The sequence below is a fragment of the Elephas maximus genome, chromosome 22 (assembly GCF_024166365.1).
Source record: "Elephas maximus indicus isolate mEleMax1 chromosome 22, mEleMax1 primary haplotype, whole genome shotgun sequence".
Classification (NCBI taxonomy): Eukaryota; Metazoa; Chordata; class Mammalia; order Proboscidea; family Elephantidae; genus Elephas; species Elephas maximus.
The window spans coordinates 69640993-69663755 of record NC_064840.1 but is presented as its reverse complement, the minus strand read 5'-3'; the positions used below and the strand labels follow the sequence as shown (position 1 = coordinate 69663755).

Sequence of the window (22763 nt, the reverse complement as noted above, 5' to 3'; positions counted from 1 at the left end):
TCGATGGCAGTGGGTTTGGTTTTGTTGGTACAGTCCCTTCAGAGGGTCTCTAGCTCAGCTGGTCCAAGAGATACCTGAGATGCATTCCTGTTGTCAGCAGAAGCTCAGGATGCCCCCTTGTCCTTCCTGAACCTCCTTTCCTAAGTGAAGTCAGGCGCCTCTACCCGGGGTTGGACAAGGTGGATAGAGTTCCCCAGTGTGGCCCTTCACCCATGGCATTGACAGCCAGGGAGGAAAGAGGAGGCACCTGGGGGCAGTAACAGATGGAGCAGAAGGATTCTCAAGGACAACATCCATTTATGGGACAGAGCAGAAGGCCAAGGATATCTGCTGTCTTTCTCAAGGGTCCCACTTCTATGCACCCAAGCTATTGGAACCAAGTTAGGGGATCTGATAGATCTGACCCAGCCCTGACTCCACTGTCAGGCAGAGTGCCCAGGTCATCCTCTCAGTCCCCGAGTTCCAAGGCTGCCTCATGTCCTCCAGCCCCACTGCACTCCCATGCCCACCAGCACAGCCCCTGCTGCTTCATCCTCTGGAGATCTGAATGCCCTATGGGGAAAAAATGGTTCCACTGCAAAATACCCGTAAACCCGTTGCCGTCAAGTCAATTTCGACTCATAGCCACCCTGTAGGACTGAGTAGAACTGCCCCATAGGGTTTCCAAGGAGCTGCTAGTGGATTTCGAACTGTTGATCTTTTGGTTAGCAGCCATAGCTCTGAACCACTGTGCCACCAGGGCTCTACCCACTGCAAAATAGATATTTTCAAAACCAGTGATGTAGAATCGTCAGGGTAAAATCCCTTCCAGCCTCATATTCTATTTTTCTAGAAACTCTTTCAGGCAGAACAGGTTGGGCCAGACCAACGTAAAGAACAGTTTTCTACCCCTGCCCCGCTGGTGGGGAAGCTGCCTCCTCGGGGGGCCATTCAGCCCCTCCCACCTACACAGGTCTCCCCCCAGCCCTTGTCATTTCCTCTCCCCACCCAACTCCTGCCAGTGCCTCCTGCGTTGCTCTCTCTGACCATTCCCCAGGGGTAGAGATGGGGAGGCTGTCCCTTCTCAACGTAAAAGGAGAAGCAGTGTTTAACGGCAATCTCTTGCCCTCTCTGCCCAAAGGCTTAGGGCAAACTGACACTGCCTGTAGATGGATGTTTGTGAAAGCCAAAGTGTACTTGCTCTTTTAGTTGTTTTTCCATTTTTTTCCTCGGCACAGAACCTGGAACAGTCTGCCAAGTTGGCAAAGCATCCCTTAATCCGTCTGTGCCCAGGGCCAGCCTTCACTTTGAAAACCCAGTGGAAGCAATGGGGTTGCTGGTTCCACCAGGTCAAAGTTTGCAGTCACCTTCCCTCGTCAGAGTAGGCAGAGGGCATGGGGACCAGACATCCCATAGAACCAGGAAGTCAGACCCCATTCCTAAAAATGTAGTAAGAGAATCTCAAAGGAGGTCATGGCCAGGCCACTGGTATGGATGGGGTCCTGATCTGTATCCTCCTGGCTCCTTTTCAAGAAACCATATCAAAACAGGTAGATTTTTCACAGATGCTCAACTTCCTGCTTAGAAAAGCATTAACCAGTCTTTCCCCCAACCTTAGGCATTTCTAAGGTGTATGGAAGAAGGAATTCACTGGGCCACATTTTAGCCTAGCATGGCTGGTAAACTATGAAAAGGATGTTGAGAGTAGGGGAGTGGGTGAGATCTCAGCTTCGTCTTGAAGTGGATGTTTTCCTGAGCACTTGGCCCATGTATTGATAAAAGTGTAGAAAATTCCTCAGGGCTCGCTATTCACCTTTTCAGTCCCGGGGGTAGAATTCCATACAGGGATGTGTGAGTGGGTACCATCTTGGAATAGTGAGAAAATGGTAGGCAAGCAAACCCTCTGAGGAATGAGAATGTACCTATCACAGGGCTCACAGCCTTGTCCCCACATGTCTTTTCAGATGCGCTGGCTCCCTCCCTCCGAGGCTACTTCTCAGGGCTGGAAGTCCCGTCAGTTCTGCTGAATACTATGTAAGTACTAGGTTTCAGCAAGGAAGATGTAAAGCACCCAGCACATGTCGGTACATAGTAGGCATTTGGTAAATGGCAGCTCTCCTACTGCTGGCCGCACCCACTCTTCTGCAGTTGCTTTGATTGTCTTTGCTAAACTCACTTGAAGAACTCTTACATGGACAGTGCATCTCTTCTGACAGATTTTCGCCTGGGATTGAGGGAGAAGTGAGGTGTGGGATGCGGCTCTGTTTGAGTCTAATTTGAACAGGCTTTTCAAAGAGTCCTGGGATTTATTTTCCACGGGCAGGTCGCTCTGTTGACCTGAAGAGAGTTGGTGTGTCAGGTCACCTTCACCTCAGCTTCTGGGGCACTGCTGCGTGTGGGCTCCATCCACTGAGGTTCTCACCACGCCTCTCACTTCCAGACAAGCTCTGGGGCCCAGGTCAGAAGAACTTCTTTGTCCTCAAAGGAAGGGCCTCAACGAGTAGGGGAAAGATTAGTGATGGATATCAGAGTATCAGAAATCACACAAAAAGATTATCAGTATGGCCAGTCAGCAGACCCATATACCTGCTGGTCAGGATTCTTTCCCTGGTGGTTGGTGGTAATAAGAAACAAGTTGAGGGAGAACATTTCTGTGCTTTAAGACATCGACTTCAGTAAATTAGAATTGTACCTATTCTTCCCCCAGCCCAAGACTTTCCTGAGCGTGGCCCAGAGAACACTCATCCTTAGCGATAATCATAGGTGAAGCACGCAAGGGCTTCCATGGTCAAAGAATTACACAGATTCCTTTATCTAAAGATCCTCAGAACCTTTCATACAATGTGGGCGTCATAAATCACTAAGAGGAAGAGTTAAGGTGTGCAGTACTTCTCAAACTTATCTGAGGCCCACCAAAAAACCCTACTGCTGTCAACTCTGACTCATAGCGACCCTATAGGACAGACTAGAACTGCCACATAGCATTTCCAAGGCTGTAAATCATTACAGAACCCAACTCCCACATCTTTCTCCTGTGGAACAGCTAGTGGGTTTGAACCGCCACCCTTTTGGCTAGCAACCAAATGCGTTAAGCATTTCACCACCAGGGCTCCTTATTTGAGACCAAAAAAAAAACCCAAACCAAAGCCATTGCTGTCAAGTCTATTCCAATTCATAGCAACCCTATAGGACAAAGTAGAACTGCCCCATAGGGTTTCCAGGGACCGCCTGGTGGATTCGAACTGCTGGCTTTTTGGTTTATAGCCGTAGCACCTATCCACTACACCATCAGGATTTCCTGTTTGAGACCAGGGCACCTTATTTTAACAGAATATTTTAGATTCTTGTTTTACATAGAGCACACGTTGGGAAACAGGGCCCTATCCCTGTCCAGGAGTGTATCTAAACCAGTCGCTCCATAGATTCTTGGACCAGTGGTGGCTTGTGGTATTTTTTCATTAATGTGTGATGGTGTGGAAATTATAGTACAGGACAATGTAGTAGTTTCTTTCCTTAAAGGTACTTGTATTTTTCCCTTATCCTGGAAGTATGTTTGTCTGTGTGTGTGTGTGCGTGCACATGCGCATGTTCAGGTATCTTTTTTAAAATGAAATAGTAGCTTCAGTAGATGGCAGTTATATGTTAAATGTCCTTTCATAGAAAAATAGTTAGCAATCCATGGTAGATACATAAAGTGTTCTCTTAAAATTTTTTACTATTTTGTGAAATCTAAAAGTTTGCTTTATAGGGGACACTTTACTTTGCCTTTTCTCCTTCTGAAAATACCATTTGACATGTGTTTCTGGGGTTTTTTAAGTCCAGGGTTTCATAAGCCATGGTCCATATCCATCTGCCCTTAATTAATTTTTAAACTTAAGTCATGTATCCTCCTAGCTCTGTTTCTTCATTCAAGAATCCTGATTGTTTAGTCATACGGGAGCCCCTCTATTACCATGTGGCGTTGGCCCAGCATGGCCATGTTGCACAATTCCAGAAGGCACCATGACACAGGCCCTCTTTTCCATGACAGTGTTTATATCTCAGTTTTCAGAGGCTAGTAGGGTATTCAACTAGAGCTGTCTAAGATGAGCTGACTGGAATATCTGAAGCTCGGGAAGAGTTCATGACCTGAAATGTAGATCTGTACTTCAGCAGACGTGGGAATTAACGCCATTTTCCGAGAAGGAAATGTAAGAGCAGTCACTAAGGACAAAATCTTGAAGCTCGCCTAGTTGTAAGAAGTCAGCAGAGAAAGATCAGCCTTTGAGAATGAAGACTGATCGACAGTAGCAAGTGAGCCATGAAGCCCAAGAAGGAGTGCTGTGCTCTGGTCAGCAGTGTTCCATGATGTAGGGAAGTTGAGAAAGATGAGAGAATACCTTCAAATTTGGCAATTTCATTTGGTAGAGAAGATGCCAAAGGCTGGTGAAATAGTGCCTAAGGAAAGTGTAGTTTTTTGCTCCTTGTTGTTTTTAAGCATTTGTATAGGCCAAAGGGAAGACCTCCATCTTTAAGCAGTTACATGAGTTCCAGTCAAAAGGACCCTGAGCTTCGTTGGTATCAGCTCATCTAATTTTTTCCAAATCGTCATTCTCCATGGACTAACCAACCAGTCAGCCGCAGATCTAGAGGCAGCAGTAGCTACCAAAGAAAGGCTAGCCCTTGCTCCACTTTGCAAATATGGCTTATAAAACACTGTAGGATCTGAATAAGGATATGTAATGTCTCCTGAGGGTGAATCACTTGGTCTGAGCTAAACCTGGGCCGTGGGCCAGACTCCCGTCCTGGGTAACATGGGTTACCACTGTGCTTGGGGTTGGGAGTCTGGTCTCCCATCCTGCCTGAAGTTAGACCCACTCAGTGTGGCTCCGTTACTCAGGCTCCTTCTGGTCTCTTGGATCAAGTCCTTTTCATGACAGCTAATAACCCAAGTTACGTAATCTTAGGGAAATGTAAATTAGAATTGGGAACAGTGGTGCAGATGAGCTAATGTAAACATTTTAGAGCAAACACGAGTCTCCCAAAAAGGCCAAATGAAGGGCAGATGCCACTGACGGCACCATTGGCCCACGTGGTCCTCCTCCATTTACCCGAGGGGGCTTTCCTGGTGTGGGAAAGATGGTGCCAGAACAGCAGGCAAGCAGGATTGATTTCTGGTAGCTGGCACCAGAATGCAGACCAGCCTTCGTTTCTGATTTGAGGGAGCTTCAGCTGCTCTCTTTCCAAATACTGTTTGGATCAAAGTCTTGTTCTCCCAAAGGTCCTTCGAGGATTATCCACTTTGACCTTCTATTGGTAAAGGAAAATCAGCAGCTAGACGTGCTGCATATAAAAATGTGAAAAAACAAGTCTGTGCCCCAAAGGAGCTTAAGCTCTGATGGGAAAGAGTCATGGACTCTCCTATCTTGCTCAGGACGCTCCAAGATAAGGTAATAAGATGCTCTGGAGCTTGTGGGGCTCCTGTGAGAACCGCTCCCAGGTGGGACGTGTGTGAGTGAGGGAGTGTGTATGTGTGTGAGTGTGTGTGTGTGTGTTTGTTACTCGCATCAGTGGCATAAGTAAGAGCATCAGAAGCGTGGTGGTCAGATGGGTGGCTTACTGGTGGTGTAATTTGCTCAGCATCTTGCTTGGTGTGGACAGTGTTTAGCCTGGCTCTGAGTTATGTCCCTGCATCACTAGAGTTTTACTAATGGTCCAGCCATGTGGCTGAGAAGCCTAGAATACATAATAATGGTTGAAAATTATCAATTTCCCAGATATGTTCAGAGCAAGCAAGCATGAGCAAGTTCTTCCTCACTCCTTACAGGAAATGAGAGTTACAGCTTTCCTTGCTGGGAATCTGAACGGAGTTTTAAAAAAAAGGGGGGAGGGAAGAAAGAGAGTTGAGATTTGGGGTGGGGACAGGGGACTGCTCTTCTTTAAGAGCTCATGAAATTTCCCTGGCCGTGGTCCAAGACCACAGCATAGAAATTACAAGCACATGTAGTGACGGCCTCATCAAATTAGAGAAGGATATGGCAAGTGATAACAAGGCGAGAATTTGAAGCTGTTTATGCTTTATGTTTTCTTTTGGGAGGAACAGTCTGGTCTGTCTTGGACTGTGAGTACAAGAGGCATGGGCACAGTGTCATCCTCAGGGGAGCTGCAGGTCCTAGATGTCAGGGCAGAGCACAGAGCTTTACAAGGAGAGAAAGGCACTGGGTCTTCATGCAGGCCAGACAGCTGCTGTGGCTCCTGCAATCACACCTGCCTTCTCCCTGATAGAGACACAATGTGCCCAGAAATTAGGACGGTGCTTGTGAATGATTTATCATTCCCCCTTCTATTAATCAAGTTCTCTATGTCACACTTAGTTCATTAACACAATAAATACTCAGTGAATACCTGTGATGTCTAAGGTGTTATTTCAGGTGCTGAGGATACAGCAGAGAACAAAATCAGACCAAGTCCTTGCCTTCAGGTAGCTGACATTCTGTAACAGGAAATGGGTGATAAAATGATCAAATAAACATCTTAGGTCTGGGGTGATGAGCACTATGGGGAGGGGGAAATGAGGTAAAAGGGATAAAGTGTTATGGGGTTGGCAGAAATTTCTGTTTTACATAGGGCAGTCACAGGGCAGCCTGATAAGGTAACATTTGAACGGAGACGTAAAGCTTTTCCAGATTTATATGGGCCTCCTTTTTCAAAGCAGACCCAACTTTACTCAAGTTGAGAGAATAATTTCACTTCTCTGAGCCTCTTCTTGCATCTCTCTTTCCTAAATCAAAGTGAATGGGCTTGGTGGCCGCAGGCTTGACTTAAAAATGTGCTGGAAGAGAATACGCAGGCAGCCTGCGTGTCAGCCCCTTCTCTGAAAGCGGTCCCCCCTCTTCCTTGTGAGGAGATGTGTGTCATGGTTCTGGGCCTTCGAGATTCCCTTGAGCCCACGGTCTGTTACGGTTCCCCCCGCCCCATCCTGTGGTGGGTGCTCTTTCCAGCCATTGCCAGGTTTCTCCTGACTTAGGGAAAGACGACAGACTTCTAACAACGCAAGCACTTCCTGAGTGAATCTACAAACCAAGACTGTATGGCAATCAAAGGCAATAAAGGCTGAGATTTGTATTTTCCCTGAGTCATCTGGGAGTTCTTGGAGACCCCTGCCCAAAGGCATCAGTATCGTTGCCAGACGGTTCTCTGGAGGAGGTTCAAAGAGGGAGGCCATATGTGAAACCTGTAAATTGGATCTCAGTGGCTGCACAATTCCCAGGGGCAATCCCACAGGCCCACCTATGGGACCCACCAGTTCCACCATCTCTCCTACTCGTTTAAAAGTGGAAATTCAGAGGGCCCATGTGCTCACCACAACGTTAAAAAGGAAATCGTTTGGTGCTCCACCCAGTATGTTAGGTCCTCGTGGGGAATCCTCTTACTGGGTCTCTGCAGAATGGACTCTGGCTCATGTATCTCACAGTCCTACAGGTGAGCCGCTATGTACGACATGAGCTGTTGATGAGTAACCGTTTTGTGACCAGGCATTCTACCCAGAGAGCTGCTTGTTGATAAAACCCCATGCTCCTGAACTTGGGCTGGAGCTAAAGTTACAGTACTCTTGATTCGTCAGTCCTGAGTCAGGCCGATTAGCTGAAGTCCAGGGCCCCGGAGGAATCTGGTCATACAGTGTGGATTTCTCGAGAAACAAGGCCTGCAAGCAACATGGCCTCACTGGTGGCCCCCGGAGGCCCTGTGGGCCTCCCGCTGAGGCACTCCTGCGTGCTGTGGGAAGTGGGAGGTAGGGCTGAGAGAAGGTTTGTGGGCAGGTAGGTTTCATTTGCAAATATGAGTGTTTATTTTTTGTGTTCTAATCACTTAATGCTCCATCTTTGAATGTTTCTTATAGTGAAATTCTGGGTTTTTTGTTTTTCATTCTGAGAAATGATGTCCTGGTAAACCTTTCCTTCAGCCTTACGCATCATTTCTGAATTGGGTTTCAGCCTAGGACACGCCCTCTGCTGAAGACTGTCAGGGGCCAGCCTGAGGGGCTGTGGGGGCTGGTTCTGTGGGGGGCGGCCAGGTATTTACCAGGAACTCGGAGGAGGGTTTGCAGCAGAACAATAGTTGTGCACGAATGTTCACAGAGCCCTGCATACCTGAAACCGCCTCTGTCTGCAGGAAGGAAAACAGCCCTGACCAGGGCTGAAGTGTCGAGCAATTTGTAGGGAATCCAGCCTTGGGCGTCCGCAGGCACAGAGCAGGGCTTCCTTCCTGCATGCGGGAGGAATCTTAAAAACGAGTCATTTGATGGGTCTCTGCACCTTCTGAAGGCATGTTTCAAAATTCTCAGAGCGTCGGGACGAGGAGGAGTGTTCCCTTGTGATTCTGTTCTCCAGTGGTTGCCCGGGAGGAGCAGAGCTCATGTGCGCGTCTCCTGGAGAACTGTGTCTGTGGTCTCCTGACCACAGCTGTCCTTGTGGGTCCTGGAGTGCTTAGGTTTCTGGGTTGTCCCCTGTTGGGGGCCTCGGGGCCTGTGCCTTTCCTGTGTGGGGCTACTTCTGCCCTCAGGTGATTTACTTCCTCCTCCTCTTGAGTGCAGAGCCCTGGTGGCGCAGTTGTTAAGAGCTCAGCCGCTAACCAAAAGGTCAGCAGTTGAAGCAGTTCCACTCTGTGCTCTAGGGTCGCTATGAGTCGGAATCAACGCGACAGCATTTAACAACAGCATTCTTGAGTGCACAAGTGAAGGGAAACACCAGGCCCACGTCCACGGCAGCACCATGTCTCCGAGTTCCTTCCCCCTGGCCCTAGAGTGCTCTTTCTCTCTTGCTCCTCCACCAAGTCCTAAGTTCATTTTTCCCGCTGAGGGCTTTCCATGCCACTTATGTCAGGACCTTCTTAGGTGGCAGTTTGTCCTCAGCTCAGTAGCAGGGGCCCTTGGTCTCTCGGTTTTGAATCTCAGCTCTTTGCCCTTGGAGCTGACAGAACAGGCGGGCCTTGAAGGCCCAGGGAGCCCCAGCAGGAGGCCAGCCGGGGAGGGGTTCTTGTGAACACTGTTAATGGTGACCTCTCTCCACCCAGGTTCCAGGTGTGTGATGGTGGCTGCAATCTGTCTTGTGGGTATTAATGCAATCTTCAATGGTGGCTACTGTTCTCAAGCTGTTCCACAAAACTGGAGCGTGCTGGTGAGTTCCAAAGTCAGTGGCTGAACAAGCCCTCCAGATTCGAAGGGTGTCCTGGCAGGGGACCAGTGCTAGTCCAGTGGTCAGGACCATCACACCAGCATCAGCTGGGGACCCCAGGCTGAAGGGATCTAAGCTCTGGGGGTGGGGTCCAGGCACGTGGTGCTGACACTTCCCCCAGGATCCTGATGTGTGCTGGTGAGAAGCACTGGTGTAGAGCACTCAGCCCTGTGGGTTTGTTCAGCAGTGTCTCCACCACGCCTGATGGTGGTACGTGGTTTTCAGAGCGTCATCCCACCCAGCATTTAATCCTTCCCACAGCCTTACCAGGTGCGGCTGACACCATTCACAGCCGAGTACCCGGTGGCGGCATGAAATGAGATATTCCACCTGAGGGGCTTTTCCAGCTACATAAACACTTTTCTCTTGAAGCCCCTAAGCCTTTTTTGAAGATTAACATTTCTGGTGGAAATCATTTTCAAATATAGCATGTACGTTGTCCCTGTCTGATGCGTCCACTGACACGGAATATAATGCCCCGCTTTCTCGATGACTCGGGGGTGTTTTATTGAGCCTCTTCAGAAACAGGTGATTACCCTTGGCCGTTACTGATCTATATAGGATTCTTACCGAATTCCCCTAGACTGCTGGGCTTTTCTGGTTGGTGATGATCTGGGTGATTTATCTGTCTTTTCTGTCAATATCAGCTGTCAGTTTGTAAGCTTCTGCTCCCCTAAAGATTTCAGCCTAGAAAACCCTATGAGACAGTTCTACTCTGTCACACGAGGTCACTGTGAGTCAAAAAATCAACTCAGCGGCACCTAACAACAACAGTGGCATCTACAGTCTTAAAATAACATAGCCCCCCCAGAGGTCACCCGCCTGCCAGGCAAGAGGCTTCTAGGTCTCTTTGGAAAGCTTGGCTTAGAACGGCAGGAACACCAGGGCATGCCAGCAGCGGTTTGTGTCTCAGCCCAAATAAGGTGGCAAATCTCATCCCCAAGAGGGGCCAGTGCAGAAAAGATGAGTCAGAAAGGAGGGCAAGATTCCTGCTAAGGACGGGAAACCAAGCCTTTGTGGCCAGGAAAGTTATTAACACATTTTTGGGGCTTAAGCAATTTCATGCTCACAATAGCACGACGGGAGGTACACACAACACTGTGGGCCGAGTTTTACTGCCTTCCTTCGCCCCCTTCCTGGGCACCTTTCCGCACAGGAAGCCAGCAGCCTGCGCCCTCCGCAGGTATTTCTCCCCCTCACGTCTGTTTCTCACCCTCACCCGCACTTACCAACAGGTAAGCGTTTTCCCACGTCACCGAGGGCAGCTAATGTTTATCCTACTAATTCTACCGCTTTCTGGTTAGATTTTTCTCCTGTCTTGGTTCTTAATAGCAGTGTCCACAATATTCTTATTGATATTATCAGGCAGGAAAGCTTCTTAAAAGACAAGGGTTTTCCTCTTCCCTCTGGGGAAATTTAGTGACCAATGAAAAGCCATTCATACAAATTTTTTGGAAGCAAGTGGGGACAGAAGGATCTTTTAAATGCAATAAACCAACCCAAGTATTAGTCTCAGAGGACGCAGGCAGACGAGCCAGTCAGAAAGCCGCAGCCGAGGTAGCCTCTGGTGAGTTGGCGGCTGAACTGAGAGAGGGCCTGGTGACAGGGTCCGGGGGAGAAGTGCCTAGGAGTCAGGTTGAAGATGCTGAGGTGATGCTGAGAAGTGAGGTGGCCAGCCAGACTGGAGCTGACGGGACGAGGGTGTGTGCAGAGCTGAGATGCTGGCCATGTGCCGTCACATGGGGTCCCAATCCCTGGGGCCTCCATGGTTAAAAGAATGGACGTGGTTTATGGTGATGGGAAACCAGCAAGGATTATGGGTGATGGTTGAGCAGCATGATTAATGTAACTGGGATGACTAAATCGTACACCCAGAAAATGTTGAATTGGCAAATGTTGCAAAACGTATATTTTTTACAATCTTTTTTTTTTTTTAATGGGTTTAGAGGAGGCAACTCTGCCCCTCATCTGAAGTCAGACTGCTATGGCCTGCAGAGACCGGCCTGCTGTGACAGGGAGGGTGTCTGCCCCAGGGGTGAGCCTTCTTTGGGCCCAGGGGGAGCTAGAACCGTGGGTGGACATGTTCAGGCAGCCCGTGTGAACTGTGGAGGACAGGAGGGACCCCCAGCCTCGGTGTCTTCGGAGCAGGAGGAGTTACTAACTAAAGAACACGATTTCCCTACAGACTGTGAACTTCTTAAATGTTACCTGGTCTTTGTATTACAAGTTGATACCAGCACTTGATTTAAAAAAAAAAAGCTGACGCACTCTTACTTAAAAAATTGGTGTCACATATAATGTCCCATATTTATTTGGAGTCTGATGGAGTGGCATATTCCTTATGGGACTTTTCATAAAAATGAGTAAATGTTGTTGTTAGGTGCCCTCGAGTCAATTCCAGCTCATAGCGAACCTATAGGACAGGGTTTCCAAGGAGTGGCTGGTGGATTTGAACTGCCGGCCTTTTGGTTAGCAGTGGAACTCTTAGCCGCTGCACCACCGGGGCTCCACAGAGTAAATGTAAGAGGGATAAATTCTAGGGAAGAAATTATTAGCGTTTAGGTCAAGTATATGTACATGGACTGGGGGAAAACACAGAGAGAGAACGAGAATTATTTTTTATTGCCAAGAGTGTCACAAAGCTCCTGGAAAAACACAGCCTAGCTTACAAATGGGAAGTTGATCGGGGCAGCACAGCCACCCCCTCGGCATTGCTGAGTCCCCCACGGGTCGGCCAGCAAGCATCTTGACCCCCCGCCATCAGCAGCTGTCCCCAAAGTACTGAGTACCCCATGCGGATTTTCTGATCAAGGACAACTGAGATTAAACGTTTTAGAACTTGATAACATTCCTTAAGATATCAGGTGACCCCCTCGAAGGTCTTCAAATTGGCGTAGTGACCCCCCGAGACAGGATATTTTACGTGTATATTTATATCCCTCGTTATCCCTCACGTGCGTGTTGTAAGGACAATTTGCTCCTTAAACAGAGCCTGATCCTCCTCACTGGCCACCCCTCATGGTATCTTGTGTTTTCTTCCAGATGTCTTTGGTTTCTGTTTAAAATGACCTTTTTAATACATTCCAAGGTTTGAACTAGGTCCCTAGTTAAACCTCTTCCTTGTTTACAAGGACTGAAATAGCCACATTTTGACCTTCTGTTCAGCCTGGAAACATCTATGGCAGTGTGGATACATTCTTTTCCCAGGCGAGAATTCCATTTCTGTGGCACAGTTAGGGAAAGCTCAGCAACTAGACTCTAGTCTCCCTCCTTCTCTGTCATCCTTCCGCCCTTCCACACACTTAGGGAAAAGCTCAGCAACTAGACTCTAGTCTCCCTCCTTCTCTCTCATCCTTCCGCCCTTCCACACAGTTAGGGAAAAGCTCAGCAGCTAGAGACTCTAGTCTCCCTCCTTCTCTCTCATCCTTCCGCCCTTCCACACAGTTAGGGAAAAGCTCAGCAGCTAGAGACTCTAGTCTCCCTCCTTCTCTCTCATCCTTCCGCCCTTCCACACAGTTAGGGGAGAGCTCAGCAGCTAGAGACTCTAGTCTCCCTCCTTCTTGTCATCCTTCCGCCCTTCCATACAGTTAGGGGAGAGCTCAGCAGCTAGAGACTCTAGTCTCCCTCCTTCTCTCTCATCCTTCCGCCCTTCCACACAGATAGGGGAAAGCTCAGCAGCTAGAGACTCTAGTCTCCCTCCTTCTCTCTCATCCTTCCGCCCTTCCACACAGTTAGGGGAGAGCTCAGCAGCTAGAGACTCTAGTCTCCCTCCTTCTTGTCATCCTTCCGCCCTTCCACACAATTAGGGGAAAGCTCAGCAGCTAGAGACTCTAGTCTCCCTCCTTCTCTCTCATCCTTCCGCCCTTCCACACAGTTAGGGTAGAGCTCAGCAGCTAGAGACTCTAGTCTCCCTCCTTCTTGTCATCCTTCCGCCCTTCCACACAGTTAGGGGAGAGCTCAGCAGCTAGAGACTCTAGTCTCCCTCCTTCTCTCTCATCCTTCCGCCCTTCCACACAGTTAGGGGAGAGCTCAGCAGCTAGAGACTCTAGTCTCCCTCCTTCTCTCTCATCCTTCCGCCCTTCCACACAGTTAGGGGAGAGCTCAGCAGCTAGAGACTCTAGTCTCCCTCCTTCTCTCTCATCCTTCCGCCCTTCCACACAGTTAGGGGAAAGCTCAGCAGCTAGAGACTCTAGTCTCCCTCCTTCTCTCTCATCCTTCCGCCCTCCCATATTCTCTTTCACTTCCAATCAGTCTTTCTAGCCAGCTGGAACTAACCAGACCCCCACCCCTTTCTTCCTGCTCAGGGGTCCAAATATTTGAATGTGGGACTGCATTTTTGCTGTAGTTTGGGGTCTGGGGGCTTACTTATTTCCCAGGAAAACTGCAGGTACCTCCCACCCCCAAGGTACCAGCTTTCTGGAGGAGGCCCTCAGGGTGCCATGGCCAGGATGTAGAGGCCCGAGGTGGGTCCCAGGACACCATCTCGTGGTTCTTAGCCCGGGGCATCAGCAATCAAGGGGATTGTCTCTCAGAACCCTCCCGTGTCACTTACCCTAGAGTCCAAATATCTGAAGGTGTGACCGCATTTTACTCTATGGAGGGGACCATTTCTGGGGCTAAGAGAAGATAGTCTTAGGAGACAAAGTAACTATTCAAGGTAATCCTTGCCAAAGCCAAAGAGGTGGCCTCATAGGAGCTCCAAGAAGGCCCTGCAGGCTGAGGGGGCCAGGAGAGGCTGGAGGAGCGGAACTTAGACAGTTCTGAAGGGTGGTTTGTGTATGCTGACGGGGATTAAGAGTAGGTGCAGCATGTTTTTGTTAAAAGTAGGTTAGAACCAAGCTGTTGAGGGCCTGGATGATGGGTCAGGGACTCGGGGAGCCACGGGAGAGATGTGAGCAAGGGGAGGCATTTTAGGACTCATTGTCTCCTTGCTGTCGTAAGCAGAATGGATGAAGAGTCAGGGTAGACACATGTATCAGGAGAGGCAAACCCAAGATGGCAGAGTTGGGGAGTAACAGAATACCCAAGAAGAGCAGGGCTGTGTGGACTCTGAAGGGACAAGTTGTCATGAGGGTCAGATCAGCACCAGGCTGGGCTTGGGTGACAAAGAATAACGTCAGGGGCTGGAGCTGTTTTAAGGCAATGCGATGACTCCGGGTTTGGACATGTTGCCTTTGAGGTCATGGCAGAAACATCCAGGAGAATGCTGAACTCATGGGGGGTTGAGGAGAAGAATCGCCCAGGAATTGGCCGTCAAACCCTCCAGAGAACAGAGCAAAAGCAGACGGGCCAGGCCCTGCCAGACACAGCCCAGGGCAGAGAGAGACTCCAGGGACTTGGCCTTCATCACCCAGTGGGCTCAGCCCACAGGAGGGAGCTTTTAGGAAGGAGAGCACACATGTGGCCTCTATTCATTCAGCCCCTCTTTTCCCACAGCCCCTAAAAGCAGTGTGGGGATTTTGATGCTGGCACATCTGGTTCCAGCTGCTTTCCCAAGGTGGCCTTGGAGCCTTGCTCTATAAGAGCCCATGTGCTGCCAGGTGCCATCCCTGTGAAGTGTTTCAAGATAGGAACAGCCGTGGAGTGACTGCCATTCCTTAGAAATGGTTTTCTAGAATAAACACACACAACTTGCTGGCGTGTGGTCAGGCTCGGGATGATGTGGGACTTGTTCCAGGCCTGACAAGCCGATGGTGTTGGGAAGAAACCTGTCCTTGTGTCCGATTTCCTTAAGTGTTTTCACTGCACATACGTGACTGTGGGCGGGCAGGAGAGGTGTCATCTCCTTCAAGCTGGACCAAGTCTCTTTGAAGACCAACCTTCTGGAGGGGAGCCTCCTTTGGCCGTTGAAGGGCCGCTGAGGTGTTAGTGAGGATGTGAGGTAGGCCAGGAGAAAGTCATGGGCTCATGAGGGAACATGGGCTGCTGTACACCCAAAGGTAAAATAGCTGGCCTCGTGAGCCCCCTACACCCTGGATCCTGGCCCCATGAAAAGATGCCCCATTCCGAGCATGCCCTCCCTTCTACCACCCACTGGGGCTCCTACATGCTGTGCACGCAGCCAGCATGGGGGGATGCCTGGGCCCCGCCTCCTCCCAGGAGACATGGGGGGCAAGTAGCAGAAGAGGTGGGAGGCTTCCAAGAGAAGGTCCTCCTGCTGGTCCTGCTCCCCCTGCACAAGTCACAGGCTTCCTCAGGCAGACCCTGCCCGCTGAGTGTCACAGGACGAGTGGCCTATCCCAAAGATAGGGTGTACACGGCTTCTGCCCACTTAGATCTCTTCATCAGTGAACATTTGCTGGGTGAGGGTAGATCCCACTGCTGTGCCAGGCACGAGAATCACAAAGTTTGATTTTACTGAAGTTTATCTCCTCGGTCACGCCTGGGAGACAGAGCCTCCTGCTTCAGAGAATTCTACTGAGAAAGTAAAGGGAGGAGGAGGGAGGCGAGGGTGGAGCTCAGGGGACCAATGTTTGAGGCTCTATATGTGCGGTGGGTCAGGCCCTCACAGAGCTAATGCTGGGAGCATTTCCAAATCAAGGGGCTCTAATTAGGTCTTTTTAACGTACACTGATGTGATAAGAGTAATTGAATAATTGCCATGCTAACCAGGCAGGCAAGATAGCTATTATTGTGACATTATAGATGAGGTTCTGGATGTGGAGAGAAACTAAGGGGTTTTCCCCATGATCTGTACATAACCGTTGCCATTGAGTCGATTCTGACTCATAGCGACCCTGTAGGGCAGAGCAGAACTGCCCCATAGAGTTTCCAAGGAGCACCTGATGAGTTTGAACTGCTGACCTTTTGGTTACAGCCATAGCTCTTACCACTGTGCCACCAGGGTTTCCACTATGATCCGTTGTAGGTATATGGTAATTATATTGGATCTTCTGACTTGCCCCTGGTTCTTATTTCTACCAGTGTGTAACCCAGAACCCAGTGCCATCAAGTTGATTCTGACTTGTAACTGTCCCCCAAAAACTAGGATGTGAAAAGATCCACTGGGTCACAGTTCAGATGCAGCCAGAGTAGTACAGATGGGGTATGTATAAGATTGGTTATTCACTAAGATTGTCCAGTTAGCTGATTTCAGAATTAAATACGAAACACGCATTTTCCCAAAGAAGTCTGACTTGGGACTGTTAGGTGGGTTGTCAGGATGCTGTTTTCCTACACCCTCTTCCCACATACAAGCAAGCATTTTCCTATACAGAATTCTAGTTATACATGGATTTACGTCTGTACAGACAAATGTGAGTCTGACATGTAAGAAGTAGTAAGAAAACGAGAGACTGGAGATTGAAGAGACATAGGACGGTAAATGACTGACAAAGTAACAGCAGAGGTCTTACAATGCAGCCTTCAGTACTATGCAGACCAAGCACAGTAGAGCTGAAGTGTGAAGAAAATCCTGGGACCAGAGTGGGACTCTGCCAGGAGGTCCAGAAACTCTTCAGGAATTGCGTGAGGCCCCTTTTTTTGCCACGAGGTGATACAAATATGTGAGCACTTCCTTGCAACTTGAGGGAAAAGAGGTTTGGAAGTTTCCGTTAAGTATGGCTAACAAATGGAAATTAAATTTTTGTATTACCCATGTATTTCATGGTGAGACCACTGATGCTCTTGTGTGGTCTTTATTTGAAGGGTCAGAGAGAGTATGTTTATACACACACACACATACTTTCATTGAGAATCACTAATGAATTTTCCCATTAGTTTCTAAGCCAGGAATTCTTCTATCACAGGCATCTTCAAAGCAAAACCAGAGCAACGGGAGTTAGTGCTGCGCATGGTTGAGATCCGCCCGTCTGACCTGTTTCCTTTGTTTCAGGCTTGAAAACACCTCGCCCAGTTTTGACCCCTTCAAGACTCTGCCACAGCCTCTATCACACATCTGTTTTCCTCGAAGAAGAAAAGTATATATATATATATATATAATAAAAATGTTTTACTCTTTTACACTGTATAATTGTGAGAAATAGTGTGTTATTTGTGAACGCATGGCCTGACATACATTTCTGTACAGTTTGGAGATATTTTCAAACAAAACCTAAGAGAGGTTGGCAATAGAACCAAGAGAGTGAGTATTTTTATACCAAACATTTTAAGTCTATGACAGGATGGATGAACTTACACTGGGTTGGATCACAATTTTTGTGCTTGACTTTTGAATGCTTGTAATTAAAAATACCTTTTTTTTTTTCCTCTGAAATGAGCTGCATGTTTCAGGCATGTTTTTAAATATTATCAAAAGTTCCAGAACTGTATTGTGAATGTATAGCAACCCATTTCCCTGGGCTGAGTCCAGGGCGAGTTAGTAATTGGTGCCCATTAGAGACAGAATTGTTACCTGCGGCGTTAGGTGTGTGATCCCACTCTCGTAGGATATCCCTGCAAGACAATCAAAAACCTACAGAAGTTTCTAACTTGGTGGCATTTTCACAACTGGGCAAAAAAAGGGTTTCATTGGTACAAACTCCTGGTTGGAGGCGCACCCTTAGAGAGCCCTGGCAGCTCCAGATGGGACTGTGCCACACTGGGTGCCAAGCGTTGGTTTCTGTGGGCTTATTATTTTTATCTTTTATAATAGCACACTCTTGAGTGTTTGTAACTCACCTGATGCATAACTCACATTCCTTAAGCCATCCCCCTTCCCCAGTGGAAGTGAAGAGTCTGTTTCACACTGATAAGGAAAAAGCTCGGCTTGGGAGGCCAGCCTGCCCAGGAGTGAGCCCAGCCTGCCCAGGAGTGAGCCCAGCCCTGCCTCTTCACCCAGCTGACTGCCATGGGCAGCTCATGGCTCCCAAGTGGTTTTGCCAACATGGGTTGAACTGAGCTGGTGTTCCTGAGACTTGGCAGCACTTTGCCAAATGAACCATTTAAAACATTGTCCTGAATCCCATTTTCTCATTGTGAGACTACTACTACACCAGCACAGGAAGAGATGATGTTGCCAGCGGAGCCGAGGATGAGAAAGTTGAGTTTGCTTCAAGCATCAGCCAAAAAGCCTGTCTTGTGTTGTATGTAAGTTGACGCATTTCCAGAGTCTGTGGCAGCTCAGCCTCTCCCTCTCGTCGAAGAGCCATGTGTAAAATTACGTTGAACTAAGAATTTCTGATGGCTGATAATGACTAAATGTGATGAGAATCTTTCTTACTGACCTGCTTACATCTGTGCTGAAGACTCAATGTTTTCATGATTACATGGTTGGTTTGGTTTTTTGTGTGTGTGTTTCATTTTTCCACTGGAAATAAAGATGTCAAGAAGCTTTTAAAGGTCATGAGGGGGGGAAAGAAAAGAAGGGCCGGGGAGAAGGGTGCTTTCTTACCATAAATAAGGGGGGAAAGGACAGTGAGCAGCTTGAGTATGACTGATGTGAACGCCAGTGTGTTAAGGACCAGCTTATGCCATCTGTGCCACCTGGCTCCTGGTCTTGTTTCTATGGGAAACAGAACAACTTCCACATGGTCTGTTGTGCTTTTATAAATTGTTTGAAGGTACTTTTCTATTGTCATTTTTAAAAATAAAGTGCTTATTCCAGCTGTCACACCATTGCTTGGCAAATTCGTTTTTGCAAGAACCACCAAAACGCATCCCACACAGCAGACCAGGGACCAGCAGGTCTTTTTCCCCAGTTTCAGGCCTTGACAGAGCTAAGCGTTGGCCACTGAGCCGGAGGACACAGAGATGGGAGAGCCGGATGCACTCTGAGGGCACCGGACCATAGGTCCCTCCTGACCTGGGAAGGAGGATCTCATTTTTTTCTTTTTTTTAAATGTTGATTACCACATCCACCTCAGAAGGGCAGTTCACTGCTTCTCAGTACCAGGAGCCTGTTGTATAGCCTTCCTCAGCCTTTCAGGTCCACACCCGGCATAGCTCTGGGCATACCTGATAAGACGTCTTTGCCTTCAGCCCACCTGTGAGATTCCAACTCAGAGGCAACTCAGAAGCTCACCAGACAGCCTAGGAATTGAGGGCAGCTCATCCCAGAAGAGCTTGGCTGCCTCCCAGCCTGTCCTGGGTCACCCCCATCCCAGTCAGCCACTGACTGAACACATGGTCTCTTCCATATGGTTTCCACGAGGGATACTGGGTGGGTGAGGGTCCGGTTATCACCATGCTGGTGGCCATTAGTGATGTGTGAGTGACAGAGCTGAGTGGTGTTTACCTACCACTCTGGTGTGAGTTCTAGATATATTCCCACTGACCCATGGGTCCAACAGCAACTTCACCACAATCTGAACAAACTGTCTTTTCTGTTGTTCTACTGAGGAACACAGGAGTATGTCTTTTGGAATCAGAAACTTGGGAAAAGAAGCCACGTCTGTTTGTCCCCTCTTGCTTGTATGCAAAGTGTACCAATTTGGCTAAGCCATCTTTTTGGTCCACTGCTGAATAAACCTTTCCTCAGGAAGGAAGATTTGCCACTTGTGAACACAAAAGGCAAACTATAAAAACTGGCCTCTGAAATAAAACACTATGCCTCTGTAACAAAATTACAAATTAAGGAATTTGGGAAGAACCTTAAAATTCGTCAAGTGAAATCCACGCCTCCAGATCATCGTGTCTAGGTTTCAGATGCACTGGACCCAGTGCCTGTACATATGTCGGACCTACTTTCATGGGACCCACTTGTAATTCAGGAGTCCATGGGTGGCACAAACAGCTAAGCACTCAACTACTAACCGCAAGGTTGGAGATTCAAACCCACCCAGAGGCACACTACAGAACAGGCCTCCTGGAGATCTCCTTCTAAAAGGCCAGAGCCTTAAAAACCCTATGGAGCAGTTCTACTGTACACGCGTGGGGAGTCACCATGGGTCAGAATCAAGAAGTGGTTTTTGGTTTTATGTACAATTAATACCCTCATCTCTGAGGTCCCCCAAACCCCATTATCCCATGGCACCTTTGATTTTCCTGAAAGTAGCTTGGCATAAGGAACATTCTTGAGAATGCTGATGTCATAGCTAACATCCCTGGACTCTAGATTCCAATACACATCTTTGGGGTCTGTGACAGGGTGGCATATAGGAAACAACTGTTAGTTATTTCTGAGCACTTTGGGCAAGACTTGCTTAGTGCTAAGCAATAAGCAGATTTGTTCCCTATCACTGGAATGGAAGAATCCTGATAACTAGTGAGAAGAACACTCTTGCCCGATTTTGGAGTATTTGCACATAGTTGCTCTCTTGCTTTTCAACTCCGAAACTTCCACCAGACCCTGTCATGGCATAAAACAGTTTACAGCATTCTTAGGTAGCAGGCAGAGTATCCATTACTAGTGAGGGGTTACCTGAAATGCTGACCCTCAGAACGCCTATGCTAAAGCCCTAATGACTGATACTAAGACCCTATACGCAGTCAGCTACGTGATTAAGGCTCCCTCGTTAGGGATATTTTAACAAGTACCATGGGGAAGCTCTCTGCCGCTGCTGTACAACACTCCTGATGCTAACATCCTCTCCCCTCTTCCCTAAACCAGCCTGGCACCAAAACCGCCCCATGTCCCCAAGGTGCCCACGCACTGTGAGGACTGTCCTCTTCATCCTCTCTTCCCAGCTCTTCAGCGACACCCACAGGCTTCTGTTTTACCGAAGGCATTGGCAGCTCAAACCACCTGATTCCTGCTTTATGAGAGGGAAATCAAAAGCTGTCCATGCTGTGACATAATACGCCCACGAGTGAAGACAGAGCAAGGCACTCTGCTGGTGCAATGGATGAAGACTCAGCTGCTAACCAAAGGTCGGCAGTTCGAACCCACTAGCCACCCCCTGGGAGAGATCACAGCCTTGGAAACCCTACAGCAGCTCTGCAATCATAGAGGGTTGCTGTGAGTCGGAATCGTCTTGACGACACACAACAACAAAAGACAAATCCGCGAAGCCCTTCATTGTCCACTCTCGGACCTCTCTCTCTCATTGCAGGTCTGGGCGGGGGGTGGAAATCAGGCCCTTTGGTTCCATGGTTCACTTGGAAAATTCAAGAGGAACTCTTTGAACATGCTGACAAACGCCAAATTAGAAAAATAATTAGGCGAGGTGCTTACATTCAAGCCAAACCTGTCTTCTAAAAATCTAACAAAAGGGCTAAATGCAGTGAGAACTGATGCTGCTGAAGTTATTTACCTGGACACAGCAGCCCTTTCTCCCTAACACTAGGCCGTGACGGGTTTGTCAAGTTAAAAATGCAAACCAGGTGAAATACTCTTCTAACATCAAGTGTATGGCAAGCCTGCTCTCCACGTTTCAGGCTGTGACTGACTCTCCCCGGCTGGCATCCTTCTGCGCCCTTTGAAGTGTAAGCCATGCAAAGTTCTGGTCTGCTGAAGTCTAAGAACGCTCAAAGCCCCTACATTTGAAGTTGACTGCTAAATACTCCAAATTACACCCTGAAAAGTCACTGGTTTCTCACCAGCGTCTTAAAACCACATAGTTTGAGTTACAGGAATGTGATGGCCTAGCTCCAAACCAGTGGAGCTGGACTGGTAATAGGGCCCTAAACTCTCCGAAAAGGCCTCTTACAGAGTTGCAGTCTTGATCTGCCGGAGGGTAACCAGTCCTGTTTATTTCTAATGAAAAGCCTTTTATGATGGAAAATGTGCTTTTTTAACTATGGCCAGAAGGAAGGTCACCAGCACGATGCCAGGGCTGGCCTAGTACTGTTTCCAGAGGACGTTTCTCCTGACACCCACCCTACAGGATGTGGACAGGTGTTCCAAGACCCACTTAGTTTGAAAAATGGTTTCCAAATTTATGTGACTTTGGACCTCCCCCAGAATACCCATGAACACTCTCAGGACAATCCCACGAAGTACATGCTGAGAAATGACCTGTCACACACAAACCACCGAGGAGAGCAATCCTAATGACAGCAGACAGCCGCCATTACTGCTACGGATGGCACTCTGACTACCCACAAGGCACATGCTAGTCTCAGCTTGTTAAGATCAGTTCATAAAAACTTAAAGCCCAAACTCTTCTTCCTCACAAATGAATCACTGGAAAATAAGAGCAATGGCTGGGGGTGGGAGGTGACATTGAGTCTCATCTTTAATGCCTCAGGGAACTGCCAGTAGCTCATGAGAACTGAGGAATTCATAAATTAAAATTCCCACATCACCACCCACATTCAGGACATGTTTTTGCGGCTGGCGACTTCAGAACAGCGAGGGCTGCAGGCCGCGCACACTGCTGGCTGTGAAGGCTGGTGCGGGAAGCTGGGGTGTCTGTCCCCGCCGCTGCCTTTTCACTAGCGCTGCCCCTCCATCCCCTGCGTCCCGCCATCATCTGGCCGCACTTACAGGAGGTGACAGCAGCAGCCCAATGCTCATTTTTTACGCTTTGTCTAGGCTCAGCCACGTTCTCTGAGCTCTCCCCTGAAAGCCTCTCAAATGGCTGTGATGAATTATACATCAAATGCCTACAGACTGTCTTAACCTTTTAACTCGCTCAGCCATGTCCGTTCCCACTTGCCTCTAAATGGCCGGCAGAGCCAGGAGAAACGGGCAGAGGTGAGAACACGGCTTCAACGTTCACCTGGAATTTGGGGGGATGTGTTTTTAGATAC

At 48.4% G+C, this 22763-nt stretch overlaps 1 protein-coding gene across 5 annotated transcripts in view; it reads left to right on the top strand.

Annotated features, from left to right (window-relative positions):
* Nucleotides 1-21080, top strand: part of RBPMS (RNA binding protein, mRNA processing factor) — a 203792-nt gene extending 182712 nt beyond the window's left edge. For 2 of the 5 annotated variants that reach the window (XM_049866748.1, XM_049866749.1), the window contains exons 7-8: nucleotides 1944-2013; nucleotides 9031-9119. In XM_049866748.1, coding sequence (XP_049722705.1) covers nucleotides 1944-2006 — 63 coding nt within the window. In that variant the 3' untranslated portion in view covers nucleotides 2007-2013; nucleotides 9031-9119. Of the gene's footprint in view, nucleotides 1-1943; nucleotides 2014-9030; nucleotides 9135-17025 lie in introns of those variants that run through there. The other 3 variants (XR_007514978.1, XR_007514977.1, XR_007514979.1) reach the window with 2 other exon arrangements.
* The last annotated feature ends 1683 nt before the right edge of the window (nucleotides 21081-22763 follow it).